General features: G+C 37.0%; 1 protein-coding gene across 2 annotated transcripts in view; it reads right to left on the reverse strand.

The window, feature by feature from the left end:
- The window catches only part of LOC111031907 (complexin), a 196,843-nt gene that overhangs the window by 39,270 nt on the left and 134,808 nt on the right, over window positions 1-22,765 (reverse strand). Inside the window, exons 1-2 of one of the 2 annotated variants that reach the window (XM_022312025.1) lie at window positions 21,124-21,326; window positions 16,500-16,570 (exon numbers count right to left, since the gene is read on the reverse strand). The exons of the other annotated variant lie outside the window; for it this stretch is intronic. Of the exons in view, the coding sequence (XP_022167717.1) occupies window positions 16,500-16,515 (16 nt within the window). The 5' untranslated portion in view covers window positions 16,516-16,570; window positions 21,124-21,326. Of the gene's footprint in view, window positions 1-16,499; window positions 16,571-21,123; window positions 21,327-22,765 lie in introns of those variants that run through there. 2 annotated transcript variants of the gene reach the window in all.

Consider the following 22,765-nt stretch of genomic DNA (forward strand, 5'->3'; position numbering starts at 1 on the left):
ACACACACACACACACACACACACTATACACGCACATTGTATCACGTTGCAGTGTGCAGTCATGTGGTCACAAAAGACGGACTTTTGGACAAGTTTTTGAAACAATCGCCGTCGTTGGTTTGACGCGAAGTTAATGGCACGCCATGCCGCTGTGTGGCCTGAGTGAAAAGTGTGGGACTAGACAGTGGATCGTGTTGGCAGTAATGCATCCGATATGAATATAATATAACGCAATACAAATAATGACAATAATAAAAGTAATATTAGGTGGGTAAGCTTAGGTTGTCGTTTTGTATTTTATAATATTATTGTGATAAGTGATAAGTGATAACTACCGGACTCGTTGCGTTCGGTTCGACGATAAAAATAACACCAACGACATACATGTATAGCTGATGCGCTGGTAAGAGTGCCGGAAATCGCGTTAAAATAATTTAGGTTCTCCAAAGCGACGGGTTCGCGTTCTTCCGGTATCTCGTAAGAACATAATATTGTTGTTGATATTGTTACTGTTAATGCATTTCTGCAATAGCAAGATAAAACCGTGGTAAGACAGCGTGTTGAATAGGCAATTTAGCTACACCTCCGTGGTCGCGGGTGCTCAACGCGTTTGTCACTACAACACAATATCATTAAATTACGATGCGAGTGAGTGACGCGAAAGCGGCGTATCAATATTTATACCATGTCTACGGTAACAACTGACTGCGATTTTTTTACGGTTGAATGAAATACCTATGTGTTTTCGAAATTTTCAACATTTTATCTTAGCTGAGATTTGTTTAACAGTTACGCTATTTTTTTTTTTTTATATAAAATTGACTTTGCTACATGGTTCATTAGGTCATTGGGTTTACAAATAATTTCATTAATTATGTGGGTGTAATATATTGTCTACTTATTCTAATTATTCAAAATGGTTTAATTTAGATTTATTCAAACAATCAACGTAGATATCTTTAATACGATTTTAATAACGTGTTTAAAGTTTAGACAAGATTAGTGGAGCGACCGTGAATTTATACCAAATCATTCATTCCGATCCTCTAAAACTTTAAATCCCTATAATACTTCACTTTAACAGTAAGTACTTCAAATTATAAGAAAATAAAGCTCAAAACCTACTTAGGAAACAACAATGCGTCTGGGGTAAAAAAAAAACAATTGCCTTGTCGAAGGATTATTATCCTCGCATCGAAAATAAAGGTGGCGGTGGTGGTGGTGTTTATCGCAATAAGTCATCATATATAATAATAAAGACAGAGACGACTAAAAGTCGGGTGTGAACAACAATACATGAAAAGTTTCGGGCGGTCTGGTAAGGTAAGACAAATTACGGGATTTCCGATTGGCTCTAGGAAAAACACGACTAAGAACTTTCGGCCGTCAGCAAAACTCGAGTAGGTGTACCTTTTGTCGTTGTATGAAGAGGGCGCAAAAACTTTTGTAATTCCCTCGTACGGCAAAACATTAATCCCGTATCGTGTGATAATAATATGATAATAATTATACGCGACGTGTCCTCGTATCGATATCGATTGTTTTGCACAATCGGTAAATGTAGAATAACTCGTTTATGCTTAATTTACCACTTATAAGTAAAATATATTATTATAAGTGCATCTGGACTGTGAATTGTTTATCTTTAACGACGGTTAGAGTTGTCTAGGTCAAATTTGAATTTATGATTGTTCAGATGATCTTTTCTCAAGTCTGTGCAGTAGTTGTCCAGAAATGTTTCACATGACATCGGACTTTTGGTGTAGACTGCTCTACTGCAGAGGCTTCAAGTGGCAGTTATCGCGGTACCATTCAGGCTCGTGCACCACAGCGTCGAGTGTGGTCGTAATAACAATAATATAATGCGAAAAATTCATAATATGAAACCATCATCATCATAGCGGTAACAATAATAAAGCGCAATGTCCCGTATATCATAATAATATTACAATTTATAGCGTCGCGTTGTATAGTATTAGATATGTTTACGCGTAGCGGTTCGGCGCGGTATGTACGGCAATAATGCACCGGATGCGTTTCCCGGAAATGTTTGGTCGCGCTTATTATTATTATGATTATTATTATTATTATTATTATTATTATCATCATCATCATCGTCATCGCCGTCGCATTCCGACGAGTACAACTGCAAACGCCGAATAAAATACTTGCACGAGCAATTTATGCGGCGGCTGTGGCTAGGCGTATATTATATACGTGTACACTGTCGTCTGAATAAAACGCGTGCATACCGCCACAACCGCTCTCGCGGTAAACTCGAGCAGGGTCTCGCCAGACATGTTCCTCACCGCACTCGAAGAATTCCGTTCGACTTTTTTTCCCTCTCGGCGTTTATTAAATTTTCCGTGCCAAACTTCATAAAATTCTCCCATCGAGTGGACAATTCGCTGAGACGACGGTGGCCGCTGCTGCCAGTACAGTACCTAGTGATAATAATAATAATAATAATTATTATTATTATTAATATTATTTCTCGTTTTCCCGAGCCACGCAGCTCGCACTCCACGTCAGACGCAGATGCGGCCGAGACCTCTTCGAACAACGATTATTACCAGGACGCCACGGATACTCGCTATAGGTATATTTAATTAAAACCGGCCACGAAGTCTCGGTGAACATTTTGGCACAGACCGCAAATAAAATGGTGATGAAAATAAACTGGTCAAAAAGAGTCACATAAAATTATTATATTAGATTATTTTTCCTAAACAGGTGCTGCACAAAAATCTACTGCTCCCGGAGGTTTCCATGTTATATAAATATATTTTCACTGATTATTCTCTTTTTCTGCGGGAACGAAACATCAGGATATTTTTATAACGACACTGAGATGATTAAAAATTATAACAAGATGCGATACCGTCATTATACGGATCGTGGTATGATCGTTTTCAGCAAACAGAGACTCTGCCTTGGGACTGGGAGTCACTTCAAGGCGCTCGAGGAGATTGACAGTATAACGTCATGTACGGGTTCGGTGGAGCACGATATGAAATGTCGTCGAATCCAACCTGTGAAAACCTTTCCCCGCCATTTCACGACACCCAAATCGAATAAACTTACATTATTTGCGAGCACGCGAATAAAATGTTCCGAAGCTCGTACAGAGCGGCTCTTATGGTATACGCACATAATCCGTAATCGCGTGTCGCTCGTCAATATAATATAATATTTACCTATATTCTTATGTAGTAATATTATTAATCGACGGGAAAGATATGTAGAATTATATATATATATATTATGTATTATAATATTATGTGCTTACACGAACGTACTATGCGTTATTGCGTTATACATCATCATACTAGGCTATAGCTGCTTTTCGTCGGGAAATAAAGTTTTCACGTTGTTGTCGTACTACATGAAATTGACTTCGTCGTTTTTCGATTAACCGTAGTTCTGCACTGTATCTGTATAATGTTATTATAGGTACGCGAGTACCTGAAACAACGAATTTCGTCATATCACCCACCAACGTCCCCATCTTTAGGTATTTCGTGTGCATGGTATTGGAGCTTTACAATATTATAATATGTACCATGCAGACTTTGCGTTGCCGAAGATATCGTGTATTATTTTGTTCAATAAGTATTAAGTTTTAAGATAAAAACTCGATGTGCGATACAGAATTTTTGATTTGATTTTCTCTCCACAGCCTTTTCCTGACGAGCATTAGTCCATTATGTACGCTCCAACGGTTCTTCCAAATCCTCATTACGTGTCCAGTGAACAATCGCGCGGTCGGAGCAACCAAATAGTGCCGCATAATAATAATAATAATAATAATAATGGCGTGTTCGGTCGGCTGTGAATTTCCGACGACGAATTAATTTCGCGACGCTCTCGTATACGGCCCTCAAATTAATCCACAGAAAAGTATTTGCAAAAGAGCTTAGGCGACGAGTCCCGTTTATTCAATTTCGCGATTCCTCCGGCGGAGGCGGTGGTAGCGGTAGATCCATTTCGATTAGTGAATTCAAAACGCTTTCGGGCTCATTGTCATCATCAATTTGTTTTAAACAATTTCCCAGTTTTAGTTTGAACTTACGAGTACGTCGACAGTTTGGAACATTACACTCAACATCACCACCAAAACTGGAGCATTAAGATTATTATTCAAATATATATTTCGGTACCACCAATTTAATATTAAATTGTGTATTTATAATATTTAAAGACATCATCTAACATAAAATGTTGGCATGACAAAACGTTTTTTTTTGTTTTGTCACAGCATTAATATATTAATATTAAGCTTTACAAAAAATAAATATTTTTAACGAACTATAATTCTTGCTGAATTCGGTCAATTTTAATATCCATTATAATATGATTACGAAAATTAGAGACCAATTAGAGTAAAGAGAAGGGAGTGGTGGGAACGGAATAAAGAACTGTACTCAATATTGGAGATTGAACGCATATTTTAAAGGAATTCAAAGATTTTCAGTGTGACAAGATTCGGTATACCTACATGACATTATTATAGTACGATCTACACATATTATATATTTTGTATATATATATATATACGAGGTAAAGATATTTGGAGATATTAAAGTTTATAAATTACGTCAAAATTCGTGAGTGTGGGCGAACGGGCTGTCGGAAGACGGTATAGACGCATATTGTTGTAATATGGCCCACCGATGACGTTATCGTCGATAGAACATACGCATTCCGGTCGATTTTCAAAAAAAAAAAATATATAAAATATATTATAATATTATAACGGTTTGTCGTCATCGTTGTTGTTGTTGTGCTTTTCACCGGTATGGACAAAACGGAACTCTGAGAAATGACAGTATTGTCGATAGGTGCGAAGATAACAGCGTGCGTTTCAGTTTGTTGAACCCCGAGTGTTTGAACGGGAAAATATAAAAAGTTGAGGAGGCATATCTGTGTGGTGTAATAATCGCGATTCGTCAGAGAAAAACGTTGTATAGTGACTTTTTTGTTAACGGTTTACGTAGTGTATACGTGTGTGTGTTGGTGTGTGTGTAATATTTCTGTGAGATATATACAATTCCTGCAGTATACATCAGTGCGTTTAAACTTTTTGCTAAGCCCCTATAGCGTGAAATGTGTCCCCCCCGGTTTAGCGATGGTGTATAGTAATAGTAATAGTAATAGTAATAATAATAATAATACAGTGTGAAGTGTTTTACAAACTTCACATATATAACCACCGGTATTTATAATAACGGAAGAGGGTTTTTAATGTCGGCGTGGAAACTGTACGTGAGCACGGGAGTAAGGTAACGGAAAAAAGTACATACTGCAGAAAGAAATGGACGGAGAAATAGAGTAGGTATAACTTTTACGATAAAACCATTACGTTTAACTGGCGCACGTTTTCACAAGTGTACAGAACAAAAAAAAAAAAATGTTAAAAACGAAAAACTCTTTTGTCCTCCCCCATCCCGACCCATCTCTTTCTACACGCATAATACCAGTTTGCGCGGATGAAAATAAAAACGTAAAATAACTCAGACTCCCGAGGTAATACGCGCGTGATACACGTGTGCATAAGTCGCACATATTATAATATATTATATACGCCTATGCATGGGTAGGGATAGAATGCGGTGTGTGTGAGAGTGTGTGCTATAGCACGTGTGAGCAGTGTAAAACGGAAGTGTACGGAGCTCGTAAAACAATGTAATGTTATACCTGGCGCTATTAATATTAATACTCGCACCGGCTACACCGCCGTAATACTATACAGTATCTATACAACAGTTGCATTAAAAGTTTAAACAAGCTGCAGTGTGCGTATATATTATTACGAAACGCGAACGTTTTGCCCGCATTGCGAGTGGTATGTTTAATGAATAGGTAGGCGTTGCGGCCGCACTATTATATAGCCACCGTACATAATACATTGCACACAATACCATCAGTCACCTATTATAATATAATAACATTTAGTCGTCGTGCGAAGGGTCGGCGTTAGTCAGCGAGCGCAATTCGTACCGAAAACGAATGCAAACTATAGCACGACGCGCCCGTTGAGAATTATATAGTTCGACGAAAATCTTAAAGCGCACGTATTCTCAAATTCAGGAATCGGACGACCTATACAACTCGTGGGATTCCAAACAGGTGACCGTAGGTATATTGTTTCATAGTAAGACATGAACAAATAGTTTAAATTATATAAATATGATATTAAAATGGACTAACCGGAAGTGACGACAGCTCTATAAGAGTGGAAGAAGACTGGCAGTGGCACTGTCGATTGTCAGCGGTGGGCGGTTCCGATAAAATTAAACGACTACTCGATGGCCAGACACGCGTGCACTGCGACGGTCGCAGCGATCGCACTGGAACTTATATACCGTTCGGGGCACCCCCGCTCACCCCCGCCGCATCCCTACCACGAGGGCTATCAGCTGTCGCGTCGTCTGCCACCCTGTTTCTCGATCGCAGGGACGCGCATCCGAGTCTTACGCTGGTCTCATTCTCACACTCTCTCAGCCGCGAACCTCCGACTGCCGCATTCCTTTCCGACGACGTTCAAGAATTTTTCCCCGATAAAACCGCAAAACTCGTAAAATTTACCCCCACGTCTACATCCACCACAGCGGCAGGCAAACGCCGAAGCGTTTTGTACATCGAAATCGTTTTTCGAAAACGCTTTTCGCCCACCGCCGCCGAACGCGCGTACTCACGTACCTGTATATAATTGTGCATTTTTCGTGCAAGCACGCACGCATGGCGTATTATTATATCGTGTTTATCGAACACGGTCGCGTCCGTCATGTGCCGCCGCCGCAGCTAATAACGATGAATAAAAGAAAAGCGATCGAACGGCCGCGGCGAGGCGAAAAAAACCATCAAAAGGAACGCGTTCCAGCAGCAGGAGTAAAAGGAAAAACTGCCTTGGAAAAATAATGGTTCATTTCTTTCCTCTTTTTCTTTTTTTCGCTTTTAGCTCGCTCGGCCACCGCACAATATCAACAATATCCACTATCGTTTTCGATTTTACGACGCTTTTGTTTTATAGCGCACCGACGAGATTAGTCACGCGTCTAAATTGTTCTCTTTTACGAACGACTCACAGATCACAAGACTCGTATTGTCGTATTGCTGCAGAGCGTTATAAAGAAAATAAAATATTATTATATATTTATATCGTTATCCACAGCCCGTCGGAGAATTAAAAAAAAAAAAAAAAACAGTTATATATCAGCAGCGTAGGTACCTTCTAATCCTCACGTATGAGTGGCGTTGGTTTCCGAAAATAAACCTGATGGTACATTAATATTGAAACTATTGTACATATTCGATTTTATGAGATATATATATATATTTTACACTTAACGATTAACATTATAGATTAGACCCTCGAAAAAAGTGTTGCCTACCGATAGTTTAGCGGACAACTGTGACGGGAGACATGTGTGTGTGAATGAGCGTTAAAAACCGTAATTTCAGAACTGTGGGCGTGTGGCACGTGGGCGGTGGCGAGGACGGCCGTCAAGTTAATTTCACGTTATTAATAATAGCGCTTCGCGGACCAGTCAAAAGCTGGCCAAATGTTCCGGACTGATCCGACGTCATAAATTATCAAAACTTATTAGAGACTATAATGTATGTATATTTATTACAAATATGTATTGTGTGTGTGTGTGTGTGTGTGTGCTTACAGCGGCAGGCGTGTTAAAATTATTAATATTCAATTATCTCCTCCTCCAGAATAAGACGCCTCTCTGAACTACCTGATCGCAAAATTGGTATGCGCATAATAGGTATTTAGTTTAAAATAATTTAACTCAACCGCGGCAGTCCGTTCGACGGTTATCACGTCATGTTTCTTACCGAATTGTCATTTTATCTCACTCTCACAAATAATAAAAAAAAAAAAAGGTTATACCGACCACGGGAAAGTTCACAAGTACCTAAGGTAGATTTACACACACACACACACACACACACACACACACCATCACGCCATACAAAATTGCATTTCAGTAGCGTTCTTTTTTTTTCCTCCTCTTTTTCGCTAGTTCACTTATCGAATTTGCTGGTCAACAAAACCATCGACCGTAATTTATACTGCGGGCACCCTCGGCCCACCCCTAATCGCATTTATCCCGACCGGTAGGTTAGAATACATTATTTCCGCTCTCGAATCTGAATCCCGTCCGCTCGTCTCTCGCCGCCGTCAGCGCATCCGGACGCGATCCTCGCGCGACACGATCCCTAAAAGCGTGTTCTGGGGATATCGAAACGTCACTCGTCCGGTGCCGGATCTCTGTTTTACCGTGGGTACTTGACCGACGACAAACAGCCCTTAATTTACCCAACTTATACGCGCGGACGGAGCATTACGACGGTGCAGGTGACGCGTACGCATAACATTATTATTACTATGTATATATGTATGCAGCGTGTACACTGCTATTACAATAATATACTACGATATACCGACCGCTCGCGATCGTAACAATATTACAGAAGCATTATACAATAATACTGTTGGTGTGCGTTCACACAAGGAATACTAGTCGATTACGTCCGGAAACGATAAATCTCGGCGGAGGAATAAAAAGAAACTCTCCGTACGAATATTATTATACACACGCACACGAACAGAAGTAATATAAAACGATTATATATGCACGGGTAGAACGTTTTATTTTCAGGCGATTTAGCTTTATTGACGTTATTACATCGGCTCCGGGGGAGGATTACGCGAGAAATATAGAGTATATACTTATATATATATATATATATGTGTGTGTAGGAATGTTTTTATCTACTGCGCGAACAACACGACTATATATAATATTAATATGTAACCCGCCCGCGTGTACACGGTGCGTGTGCAGCGGTAGTGAATATATTTGGAAAGCGAACGGCAACAACAACAACAACGATATTATAATATGGAATTATATGGTATATCATACCAATAGTTCGGAATCCGTAAACGGATCCTCCGAACTGCTCCGTCGAAATCGTATAAAATACAGTACGAAAAAATGCGCAATTCCCGATCTCCGATATATAATATATCCGACGGGCCCCACGCGTACATGTTATAATGGACAGTATAATAATTTGTCGGGCGTGTCAAGTCCGGTCGACCTCATAAATATTGTAAAATTTAAGCCGTAAAATGTGTGTACAACAAAATGTCATGGGCGACAAAAAATGAACGACCGACTGACGAGCGGTGTACAATATATTTTAACACGAATACCTTTGGTCTGTATTTTCGCAGTGTAATGTTAAAAAATAAATAAAGTAAAATCAAGGTAAGTACTAAGTAGATCAGTTAACGAAATTACCTGTGACCCGTGTCGCGTCGCTATCCGCTTTATGTAAACAATATTTGACGTACACAACACGTTTTGTAGTGGTGACTATAGTGACGAAAAAAATGAAGAAAAAAATCTATAAAAAAAAACCCTGATAGCACTAAATGCGAAAATATCAACGATACGAATTTCACAATTGACACGGTCATCGATAACAATGGGAACTGAATAATATTTCATGCACATTATATTTTTAATAATAGTATTTATAGTAAGTACACAAAAAACAATAATTTTATATCGTTTAATCGTAATCATACGACTAACTAGATTGATAAAATATACATAAATGTACACCAAAAAATCTGTATAAGTCACCAGCCTATTATTGCAGGACTGGAGATTCGATTTTTGTCCATTCGTTTTAAGTTGACTTTTTTCTTTAAGCTTGGGATGGAAAATCTACAGACAACACACCCGAAGATATAAAAGTTGTATGAGTTATAAGTTGTTATAAGTTATAAAAGAGTAATGCTGTTTTGTCTTACTTTAAGTTAAAATTAAACCAAGTGGTTGATTTTCGATTCGTCTAAGAAATGCGTTAATTGTACAGTTAAGCTTGCATTTTGTACCGGTTGAGTGTATCTGTAGAATTTTTGCAAATGGTCGACCCCGAGAGTAACACGCCTAAGTTTTTGTCGAAAAAATGCTCAATCTTTTTGCTAATATTTTAATACTTTGCACTAAAAATTTGAGAAAGTTTTACTGTAAGTGTTAGCTTTCAAAGTTTCAAAGAATATAACGGTCGGATATAAATGCGCACATCGAGTGACTATTATCTAGCTTTCGGGGGGCTATTATACTGAGCGATACTTAATTATAGGTACCTATCTTCCTATAATGTATAAATCGTTTCAGCTGAAATATGACTATTGAGAGGACTATGTTCTACGCATATGTTGTGGATGATGGGAGGGTGGTTCTAATTCACCCGCGCCACCCACTAAGTCGTTCTTTGTTGTAATGTCAGAATATATGAAACGGGACTTCGGAACAGACCCCGAACCAGGGAAACTCCACAAAATATGCCAATTGCCATCCGAACAACTTTTAATGACGTTTAATCGCTCTCCCCAGAACCCGGCTTTAATCGAAAATCATACAAGTATATAATATATACGTATTGTAGGTATATAATATTATTATATATTACGTACTCTTATGTGCCACGCATATACATATATATGACCTACACGCGGGACTATATTCTCGCTAATACAGTATTGAGCGTTTGTATTGTGATAATAATAATTATATTCACCAGACCAGCGAGTTATTGGCGAGGACGTAGGTACCTATACACACACACATATATATATATATATCTATCCGTAATATATGTAGTTGTATGGTATGTACACATATACCTTTACGTACCGTAATGTGTATACATGGAGTATTATAACGTTAATATTATGCTCTTGGAGTGTGCAGTTTGTGCGTGTGTGTGTGCGCCACAGTCGTCGGTAAATGGTTTCGGCTCGTCGTCCATTAAGCCAAATCGATAAGTTGGATAACGTTCAAAAGGGTCCGTCGGCGTACGCAATAGTAGTGGCCGCCGTTGTATTGGTCGTATTACATAGCTGTGCCGTTCGTTGCCGTTTCCCGCAGTCGATTTAAGTATTATAACACAATCATAACTGTTATCCCGTTGGATTACACTCGGATCGGAGGAGACGTGCGCATTGTTGGTTTACGTATATGACCATACAATATAATAATATGCGCTCTGTGGTCGGTGTATACATGACGGGTGTTATGTCATATTATAGTCGAACGCCGCTTTGAGAGATACGTTCAAATCTTTTAAATCAATTCGAATTCCCCCACTGCGGGTAAAACGCGCACAAGCCGCACAGTGCAACGACTTACTATATTGTGTCACGTGCACAGGTGTCGAGGAGATGGACCAGGAACATTTGAATCGCGAGAGACCGGCTCGGAGGAAGACTTCGAATTTTGTTGTTGTTGTTGTTGATCTCAGTCATATGGCCATTAGCATTTTTGATGAGTATTAGGGCTGATTGAGGAACACGTGTATGTGGGGCGAGGATCTGTCACTAAAAACCCGGGTAGTCACCCGTCCGGGAACTGGGTAGGCCGGCAGAAACTTGACCTCAGAACACATTATTTGTGACCGAGGCCGACTACCGAGCTACACCGGGCCTGACCTGACTTATAATATTATACTACGCATTTGTATTGTATGTGAAGACGACTTTCGGAACGATTTGAAAACCCTTATTACAACGATATAATATTATACACAACAATATGAGTGGGGGTAGGTATAATACTGCTGTAGTAAGTTATGACAGACCATTATTACAATATGTATTATGTTGTGTGACTTTACAACCGTCGGAGGAATTCGTGTGCATATTGAGTGTATTCAAAGATAAACTATATAAACCTCAAGGGTGCCCCACTGAACTATGTTATACATTATACATATACACGTATAATGCGTCTGATGCGAATAAGTGAGGTGGTTTTTCTTTCTCTCGTTTTGTACGATTCACGAAGGTTCGCGGAGAAGATCGAACGCGTTTGCCCATGATAATAGTATGTAAAACTAACAGGCAAATACCCATAACCCGACGGCAGCTATTCAAACCGTGAGGGAAATAAGGAAATGGAAGAGGGGTGGGGGGAAGGTATGCACAGTAGTCAGTCTGTATCATATGTGTGAGCCTCACTGCAAATGACCCACATGTGAAAAACTCGAGAGATTTGAATTCGACAAGCAGCGGCGGCGGACGTCGGAAAGCTTTTGCCGATAAAGTCCGTCCGCGGACCGAAGTCGCGGCAGAAACGGACTTGCAGACAGGGCGGGAGGGCCGGAAAAGAGATACCTAGAAAGCGCATTTGATAAAATACACGTATACGCGCGCGCACTGCGGAAACTTTATTGTTTGGAGTTGACCTAAAGGTTTCGCCCGCATACAACGTTCGTCGGAAGAAAATCTTCGGAGTGGAAGGCCTTGGCGGCGGTGGCGGCGGGCGACGGGCCACCCCGTCCGGGGAAATGCCTCTTATTTCATCCGGACAAACATCGGCAGATGTCAAATCCTTATCGGGGCTGCCATATATTTTCCCCAAGACGTCCTACATACCCAGGCGTTGCCGTCGTCCGATATATATATGTATATATCGTATACACGTACATTTTATTCCGCAAGATAAAAACCGCACTGCCGCGCCGGAGGAAAAATATCTTTTCACCGCCGTCTCGTGGTGGTAGAAATTCGACTAGGTGGACGCCTTTCTTGTCGATGCAGCGATGGTTTATATTATATAACGTTTTACGCGGTCCAAAATAACGACCACAAACAACAGCAAGCTTTAAATCGTAAACAACCAATAAAGTTGTCTTCTTGTCCTGGCCTTGAGATTTTGTGACACCACCACCCCAATATGCCCAGTACCCATCAAAGCGTACAGTAGTGTGTCGGTGGTCCATACATAGCGTAAGATTCAATATTTATAAATGTTTTTTGAAAATACTTTTTACATAATTTTTGATAGTGGTTTACTTTCATTAGAAAAAAAAATTACCGTGCTTAATGACAACGCTTTTTAATTCCTTATTCAGAAGCAGAATATTTGTTAGAGTACTTCGACTCATGAAATTACAATTTCGGACGAGCATATAGCTTATATAGTTTATGATTTATAGATTTTTAAAATTTTGATTAGCCGAGTAAAATGGCGCAGAAGTACCCCACTAAATGTTGTTCAACCACTCTACTCGTCTGCACATTAAATACTTATAAAACTAATAAGCTACTTCTTGTTCGAATTATGACGGATCGCAAAATACTCCAAATAATATTCTCCTTCAGGATATAAAATTAAAAATTTAGATGTTACCATTCAATAGAGCGAATAATGTGAAAAATAATAAGAAGTATAATTTTTTTGCAACGACTTAAAATTAAGTAAAAGAAATACTGCAAAAAAACTTCAGAGTTTTCTGACATAACGATTGTCTTACTTTATAACCGAATCACCCCGTTTAAGTAATATAATATTTTATAGTACACTATATACACATTTAATAATAGTAGGGATGTTCAGTGGCGCCGAACCTTTCTGTATTAGTATTATTATGTGTGTATACTGCTTATATCGAGGTCAGGCCAAGGTCACGTCGCATTTTATTTCTCTTGAAAGAACTTCGGCGCCACTGATTCGATTACTCACGATGATGTAGGTATACGCAGAAGAGCACGTCATGTCAACTACAATACAACAGTAATAGTGTGTGTAACGTATTACATTTTATGGTAATATTATATTAATCGAGTGACGTGTAATTCGTTTTGAGCTTATTTTTATCGACGAATTATAAAAAGACAACCATCACGTCTTACTAAATACTCCATCGTAAACGGCATTCTGACGACGAACGACCGTATTCGTCTACACGTGGTGAGCAATGCTACAAATAATATTATTTTTATTTATTTAAATTGGACATCCCCAAAGGGTTAAAGAGTACATGAAATGCCTGTACAAACTTAAATCTAGTAATGTACGAAGAAGACAATTCATAGTAAGAAAATACAATAGATAGTTTAACCTAACCTAACGAATTAATATTCGTAACAATGTTTTTTAATTTAGCAATAGAGATTCGTAACAAATAATCGAAATTAGGTATTTCATCGCAATGTTTTAAAAGTCATTACTCCGGACCGGAGATGTTATTTATTACATAATATTATTATTATATCGTTTTAACTCCCTGAAATTCCAAACTCACCCCATCCAAATTATTATTATTTTTATTTACTTCGTGTACATGGTATTTCTCTTTGGGCCTTTACCGACAGACCGACTCCAGACTGAATCTCGGATTGCTGCCGAATGTATATAATAAAATATATTTTTATTAAGTACGAGTATAATATTGAGAATATTATTCGTCGTTATTATTGTAATAACGGACGGCGACATTGGTGACTGCTACAGGAAAATATTATCGTTTTTGAGACTATTATATTATTATTTTATTATTATTATTCGGCAATATATTATTATTATTATGTCCACGACCGTATCCTGTCGTAATATATTATGTATTTAGTTGATTTATGTTTTTAGCTCGAACAGAACACGCATGCGCGTGGCTATGTAAATAATCGTCAATGTAGCTAGTAGACCTATATAATTCATTGTGTTTAATATTTTTATGATCAATTTATTGTAATTTATATGCATCATTTTGATGTGATTTTGTTACGTACATTTTTTTTGCCAATAATTAAATTTGTTACAACGACATAAATAAAATATGGCACCCGATTTAACTTACTGAAAATATAAAAACATTATTATTATTATTATTATTATTATGCAAAAACCTGTTAATATTAATTAACAATATCCCAGGTACACAAGTACGTCATTTGAAAAAAGGTGGCTTTATACAAATTGAATGTTTGTATTAGCTGCAGCGAAAAGGTTGGAAAATGAATAAAGTGCGGGTGTATGTGATATTTAGTTTATTGTTGTAGATGAAATGTGTTAACGCGATCCACTGGACTAATTAAAAAAAAAGCTAACATTGACGGTCGTTTTATGAAATTTTTGTTTTTTACATTTGTGTTTTTCGATGTGTTATTATACATAAATGAATTATAGATTTTATGTTACATTATTACTGTAAACTAATAGATTCCTACTTAAACACATAAGGCTATGTACATAACTCTGACAGGAAAATATATTATTCAAATAGGATACCAAATCTTGATAATGAAAAATATTTGTTATGTGGTTTATTAATTATTTTTTGTCAGTGCGTTCAACGCAGAAATGTTATACACACACTACGACGACGTGCAAGTTCCATACAAATTTTTCGATTAAAAACACAATACCACAAACAAAACAAAACAAAAAAAATGAATTTCACAAGACGAGCAAATCTCTCTCAGTGATGTAATTATTTTGTTTTTAAATGTACCTTTACTTTATATATAATATTATGAAATGTATTCTAAAATATTTCTTTTAGTTCTGTAATTATCGTATAAAGTATAATATTATTATTGTTCACTGGAATAATGTCAAGAAAAAATTTAGAAGTTTTAAGAATCCATAACAACTATAGGTACATATTGTATTGATACAAAATTCGCAACTTGAAACCATCAGATTACGAGTAACTGAATTAATCTCGCACTTTCCCGCTGTGAAAATATTATGCAAAATACTTGTTTAGTATAAACGATATTCATGCAATATTTTTCTTTTTAATACAACCCCTAAAAAATTATATGTAATAATAATAATATATAGGCGCAAATTTATGAATGTCCAATTACCATAAGATGTTTATATTAAAAATAATGTCAGTGTACAAGAGTATAAATTGTTTATTATTACAATTTTGATGAAGTACTACGGTTCACAAAAGAAAAAAAGCACCAGATGCAATTTATTTAAAACTTAAACATAAATTATAATATTCTCAGTGCCGAGAAAATCCCGATATTTTTTTTTTTATCCCAAACAGATTTGGAGAGTTTTTTTAAATATTTAAAATACATACCAAGCAAACAATCACTAATAATACGATAACATTATTCTAATATTATGTATCGGTAATTTATGTATCGACGTTTGGACATAATCTTAAAAATCAGGAGCATTGGTCCTACCCACATATTAATATTATAATATACCCATGTGAACGACATGGTATGGCGTGGAATAATGCGACAAATCCCTCACAACCAAACACATCGTCCTATATCGTCCAAAATGATGATACTGTTATCTCAGACTGATGAAAATAGTATCTACTCTCGGAGATCGACAAAACCAGCCATCTCGTGGTCTGTACGTGGGTTTTTCATAACCATCAGTATAAATGATATTAAAACGGCAAAACATAATATTAAGACATATCTAAATGTATCTAGTTAAATGTGAAAAATATAGCTTATAATAATATATACCCATTGAAATATTACAATAAACATTAATCGTCGAGGTATATTATTATAAAATATAATTAATGTTAGTTGTGTTGGCCGTAATGATTCCGTTGTAGAAACTTTTATTCTAAATAAATAAAAATAATAAAAAACAATTTACGTATATAAAGATGGAAAAAGAAAATATTGGACATACCTATAGTAGGTAGCATATTGTTCTGAACTGTACGGATACGGATGACGTCGTATCTGCGGAGTTATTGATCTCTACGAAAATATTAATGTGCGTTAATACGGCCGCTATTAATATATATATATTACGACAAAGCGTTTATAAGTACATATTTTATAAGCGATTTCGTGCAAAATCCTGAGCGGCAATTCGACGCACACCAGGATATGACGTGAATATTATTTAAAAAGTGTGCCCTTAAATGTATACAGATAGAATATTGTTTTACATCGCATGTGCCCGAGCACGCGAATATTATAATATTCGTTCGTCGCTCGTGGAGGGTAAGAATAATAATGATAATAATATTACTGTTTATTTTCGTACCGTAATTGAGAAAACATAATAATATTAAACTATACTATTTAGTATTTACTGTTTAATGTATATGTTATAAAATATATACATAGTATAATAGTATAAATTGTACTCCATTAAATAAATACAAAAGAATATAATCGCGGTAACAGTTTTTTCTCTTTTATTACCTACATACAGCTACCCGGGTATCTCGATTAAATTAAAACACAGGAACGAAAGAAAAAAGTATATAAATGCCATAAAACACGTAGCAAAATAAAAAACAACCGTAATTCTATAATATAAATGTATAATATTATGATAATATTATTAAAGTGAGTGGGGCTCGTGAATATCCGTCGGAATAGTAAATTACAATTATTATTGTATTGCATTATTTAAGGATGATAATTTAGTGAAACCAATCTTTTTGTTTCAGGACGATTCGATAAACAACCGTTTCAATGCTCCTGTATTATACACATGCCTACACATATTACGCATAATTAATATCGACATACTATTGTGTATAGGCGGATGCATTTATACATATTATTGTGTGTACGCATTCATTTATTTCTAAAGCGACCCAAAAGTTCAAGAAATATATAGTCGGCCGACTTTGTGTACCGGTCGAGGAAAAGAGAAAATATATAATAAAAAAAAAAAAATAGCCATAAAAAACCGTGTAATGGTGCCCTGATAAAAGTTGTTACTATTCTATAATCGTAAACACGCATAAAATTTATCACGATAAACCCTCCCCGGAGTCTCGATAGAATGTATATAGGGATGCGAATAACTTTCGATTTTTTTTTATATTTTAAATGGGTGTTCCGTACAATACGTCCTTATAGGTATATTACAATCAAATGTTGCCCCCCCCCCCCCCCCGAAAGTAATACCCAGCCGGTTTAATGAATATTTGATCCCGCGAGCATCGAGAATCGAATCGGGAAGAACACGAGGACGGGCAGAGTGGTGAGAAATCACACTCCGGATGAGGATTTATTTAAATTATTGCTTTTCGCGAAGCACAAGTGCACAAGCTTATAAACAACATTACTTTTCGGATGTGAAAGAAAAAAAAATACAGAAAAACTTATTTTCGTATACAAGCGCTGCACAAAAGCGTAATATTTTATCGTGTTTTTTTCACAAACTTTCGTGGCCGCTCGCCCGAACACACAACATAATATAGATTAGTTCTGAACGCAAACACAATGGCGGCAGTTCTACAAATTCGGGTCGCACGACTATTTATCAATATTTTATACAGCGCCTACATAAAAATAGTTTACAAAGCGCATAGCTAGAAGGAACCAATATATTCGTCGGAATTAATGAAAGAAGAGAACGGGAAAACCTGCGGGCGGTCGCCATAACGGTTATATTAAAAAATTCCGAAAACGTCTACAGGGCCGTCTCTGAGCGAAGACGACGAAAATATTGTTTATCGGCGAAACGTGCCGACGCGCAGACGGAAAACTCCCATACGTCGCGTGCATATTTATAAAATATATTTTATTATAATCCAATTTTCCCGCGACGTCGTAATACTTCTATTATTATTATCATTACTATTATTATTATTATTATTATTATGTAGTACGTTATGATGTTTATCGTCCCGAATTTTATGTATGGCATAATATTATTATTATAATGTTACTGTAAGGTTGGCCGCGAAACGATAATGCTACTTTTAAAGGTACCTTTGGCGTGGAGAACGAAGGAGTTTGTTGGAGTGTGATGACTTTAAGTTTTCAAGACCGCGGGTGGGGTGAGAGTTGTGGCGAGGGCACAGAACTCTTCGTGCCGATGCCGCCGACCCGGGCAACGACAAAAAAAAAAAGAGCACAAAAAAACCGCATAATATATTATTCGAATATATACCCGTTTAAACTCTTTCTTGCGTTTCCGAGATTATTATACGAAACGATATACCCAAAGCCCGGGCTGCACTGCGGCGTAAGGGGGTTGCGCCGGGCGACGTATAGGGGTGGTGTTCGGGGTGGTTTCGCCTCTGCCCCCGCCCCGGTCTGCGGTGGCCGGGGCCACAGGTAAAGGGAGCGCATCTCGTAAAAGGATACGCGACGGCAGACCGTGTTTTATCTAGCTCGCGTGCTGGAGTGTGTGTGTGTGTGTGTGTGTGTGTGTGTGTGTGTGTGTGTGTGAACCGAGTCTGCCCAATAAAACGCACTCGTAACACGTAATTAATTTCCACGCCGCGGAACCCAACCGGCCGCAACCTCCACCCTCGTCGAGCCCGTCTTTTGACGGGGTATACCGCCGGGTATAAACCGCGGGCGACCGTGGTATATTCCTTAGTCGCGCGCAACTATACTATTCATGAGACCGTAATATCTGCGCAGTGTACTCGGACAACACAAGCTTTTTAATATTAAAATATAACATATAAATACGTAGGTTGGTAGGTAACTGGTAAGTATACTTTGGACATTGTGATATTTCAGTGCAGTCGTGGGTAACTATGTATTATAATAGTACAAGATATTGTATATTTCAATATTATTGTTTTGTACGTGCCTTACATATTATATTAAATTATTAGCAATAAACAGTAGCTTGGCAAACATTAATGTGCCATGTTATTTACGGTTATAGAACGTTCGCGTGCGATTATAACGATATTGCTCTGCTAAAGCTGAAGCCTATACCGAGGTAACTGTGTACGCTGCTGGTATTGTAATGTACGTCGTCGAATAAATAATATTATCATGTTCCTTATGTAAGGGTTTATATTGTAGAACTTTTGCTTTTTTTCCGTTGGCATTATTGGGGTTTTCTACCTTTGTTTTTTATCGTTAAATATTCAAAAATGTAATTTCCGTTATTGTTGATAATCCATTATTTTATTTCTCAATCCGATTATAAAGTTTGAAATTCAATAATAAGAATGAAAAAAAAAGAAAAACTTTGGGTCGTTTATTCTCGAAAGTAACGCCGGCAACACTAATGTATTTTATTTTCTTAGATATAATAATATACAGTTCAGATTGTAGTTTCTAACGTTTTGTTCTTTCAAACTCAATTACGTCATTGTACGTTTTAATGTATGTCTTTGGTCTGTACGACATATACGAAATACGACACACATATTTTACATTTATTTATGTTATTAAATCTAATCCCTATATAAGATGACGTTTTAAACCAAAATAATTTTAGTTTATTTGCTAGAATTAAATGTATGTACATTTTTCATACCATAAAAAACTTTTAATTTTGAAATATTCTCGTAAATAAAAAATAAATATGCGTGTTTACTGTGTACGATATTTAAATACTTAATAATATTATACGCTATACGACTAATTATATTATACGGTATATTATAAAGTTTGTATAAAGTAATAAAGTTGCAGGTAGGTATGGCTTTTAAAAAACATTTGATTTTAAATTGCCATTAATTCGCATTTTGTGAATAACCCCGACCAGCTCATAATTCATTAAGAAAAATATACATATAAATATATGTATAGGTTTTTTATATTATTATTATTATATAGGTATATATGCACCATTAAAAACGAGTATGTAAGAAATGCTTAAATCGTTTATTTAGATTAACATTGTAGATTAGATGATTTGGATATGGCAGTTATGCAAAATCTAAACTACCTATATAATTACTATAACTATTTTTAACAAACCTTAAGAATAAAATATTATATTAAAGTACTAGTAAAAACCACATATTACTATGTAATTAGGTATTATAGAATTAATAAATGGCATCCAAGTTATATAAGACAGAATTAGAGATTTTTCCATTAGCCCAAGTGTGAAAATATTATGTTTAATCTTCTAATACGCTCGACCTACACGGCAAAATGACTACAGTTTTATTATTTTATCCCGTAACCCGCGTGACCGACATTATTCACTAAACTCTGTCGTAACGTAATATTTTGTGGTGACATATTTACGCGTGTACCTACTCAGGGGAATAAATAATTTGTAGTTTACTTATTACCAAATCGGCTTACCGTCAAATAATCATGTTGCAAACACGAGGGGAGAGGTGTTTAAACTGCGATGCCTATAAATAAGCGTTTGGGTTATCGTGATAAAAAAAAAAAAAAAAACATAATAATAATAATAAAAAAAAGACCATTAATTCACAGATTTGTCATGAAATGCCGACGATAATAAGTGGGACATTTGAAATAAAATATGCAAAGCAAACAGAAAAATATTACACTAAAATAATATTATTATAATAGGTTAGGTTAGGCTATACTATGTATATATAAGTGCTCACCTCATGGCGGAATTGTTTGTCGTTTCTAATCTGGGTTTTAATTGGAAAACTCACGATCCTGGAAAATACCGCTAAAAATGTTATACTAATCGACTGCACACCCGCGCAATGGATATATTCTCCCGCAGTTCGTGTTTTTTTGTTTTCGATGCTATGATGAGGTCCGTAGGTCGAGTTGAACTGTTGTACGAAAACCCAAGTCGGTGTATAATATTCTTTTACTTGGCTCGAGCGCGAACACTGCACGTTGCTAAGGAAACGGCGGTTTTTTCTTTCTTTTTTTCCGTTCGAGCGGTTTCGTTATCGCTGCAGTCTGATACATCGAGTCCGCGTGTTCAGCCAATCAGGCACGCGCACATGGATGCATCTGCAGCACTGCACTTTTGATTTAACACGCACACGCTGCATATCATTATTCGAACGCGGCAAGCGGTGCCAGAAATAATAAACTATTTTATTATCATAACGATCCGACGACCTCGAGAGATAGTATGAAGACTCAATATAACACATATTTCAGAGACTCTCTCTATATATATTGAGCTACTGTTAGTTTTTGTGGGTCAGGGTGAGTTTGAAACTAACGTGGGTGTACCCTCTCCCCCTCCTCTTAACAGCTATATTATGTCCATACCAATTTATTATTATATGACATGCTGTTTTGGAATTCGAAATTTGCAAAACGTCCAGAGTTTGGTAATCGGCTGTACACTAGTATTTTATAGCCCGTCTATTACTATTATTATTATTATTATGGTAATAATATTGTTATATCACTAAATAATAATATATGTTTTATATAGACATCATGCGACCCGCCGACTTTTAAATGTTAAGCACTATACGGTTTAATATCACGCACAAATGCACTGCAGTATAACTACATCTTTGACAATTATTTATGGGTAGTACATGACATTTAACGCGGTGGCGTATTATTAATTTTATTACGATATTAATTATTATTATAATATCTTACACGTGCGATGCGTTGTTAAAGTGCAACGGGTAGGCACCAACCTACGTGCAGCGATCTCTCCGCGGAATAAAGTTTTTTTTTTTTGGTCCCGAAAGTCTATGCGTATAGTATGCGTAGGTTATTATAACCGTTTGACGTTTATCGTTTACCGTCCGATTTAGTCGGACGATTATAATACGACGTCGGCGTAGCGATCCTCGCACATAATTGAACGTGCCAAATAATACGTTTCTTACGTGAGATAAGATGGCAGCGGCAGTGGCAGTGGCGTGCCAAAACAATAACATTAAAATATTACTGGCTACACCTGTATAATAACATTAGCATATCTATCTATATTATATAGGAACGGTGGTTTTTAAAAATCGATATATGTTCCCCTCTCCCCCGCAGTCACCGGCAACTAAGTGCCCGTAGTGAGGGAGGGGGTGATAAGGAAGGCGTCACGTAGACGCCATCTCTGATATAGGGCATCGAGTACTCTTAAGGCGTCAGGGCGGACGCGGGTGAATTGTGACCTACACGACTACCGTGGTATAGCGTTTTGTTCGTGAGGATAAATCTCGGGGGGGGGGGGGGGGATACCAAATAAGGGCATGGTTTTTGAGTGTCGACGATATTACTAATATATTATATATATTATATATGTTAATCCCGGCCGTC

Source organism: Myzus persicae, unplaced genomic scaffold (genome assembly GCF_001856785.1).
Source record: "Myzus persicae strain clone G006 unplaced genomic scaffold, MPER_G0061.0, whole genome shotgun sequence".
In the NCBI taxonomy this organism is placed as follows: Eukaryota; Metazoa; Arthropoda; class Insecta; order Hemiptera; family Aphididae; genus Myzus; species Myzus persicae.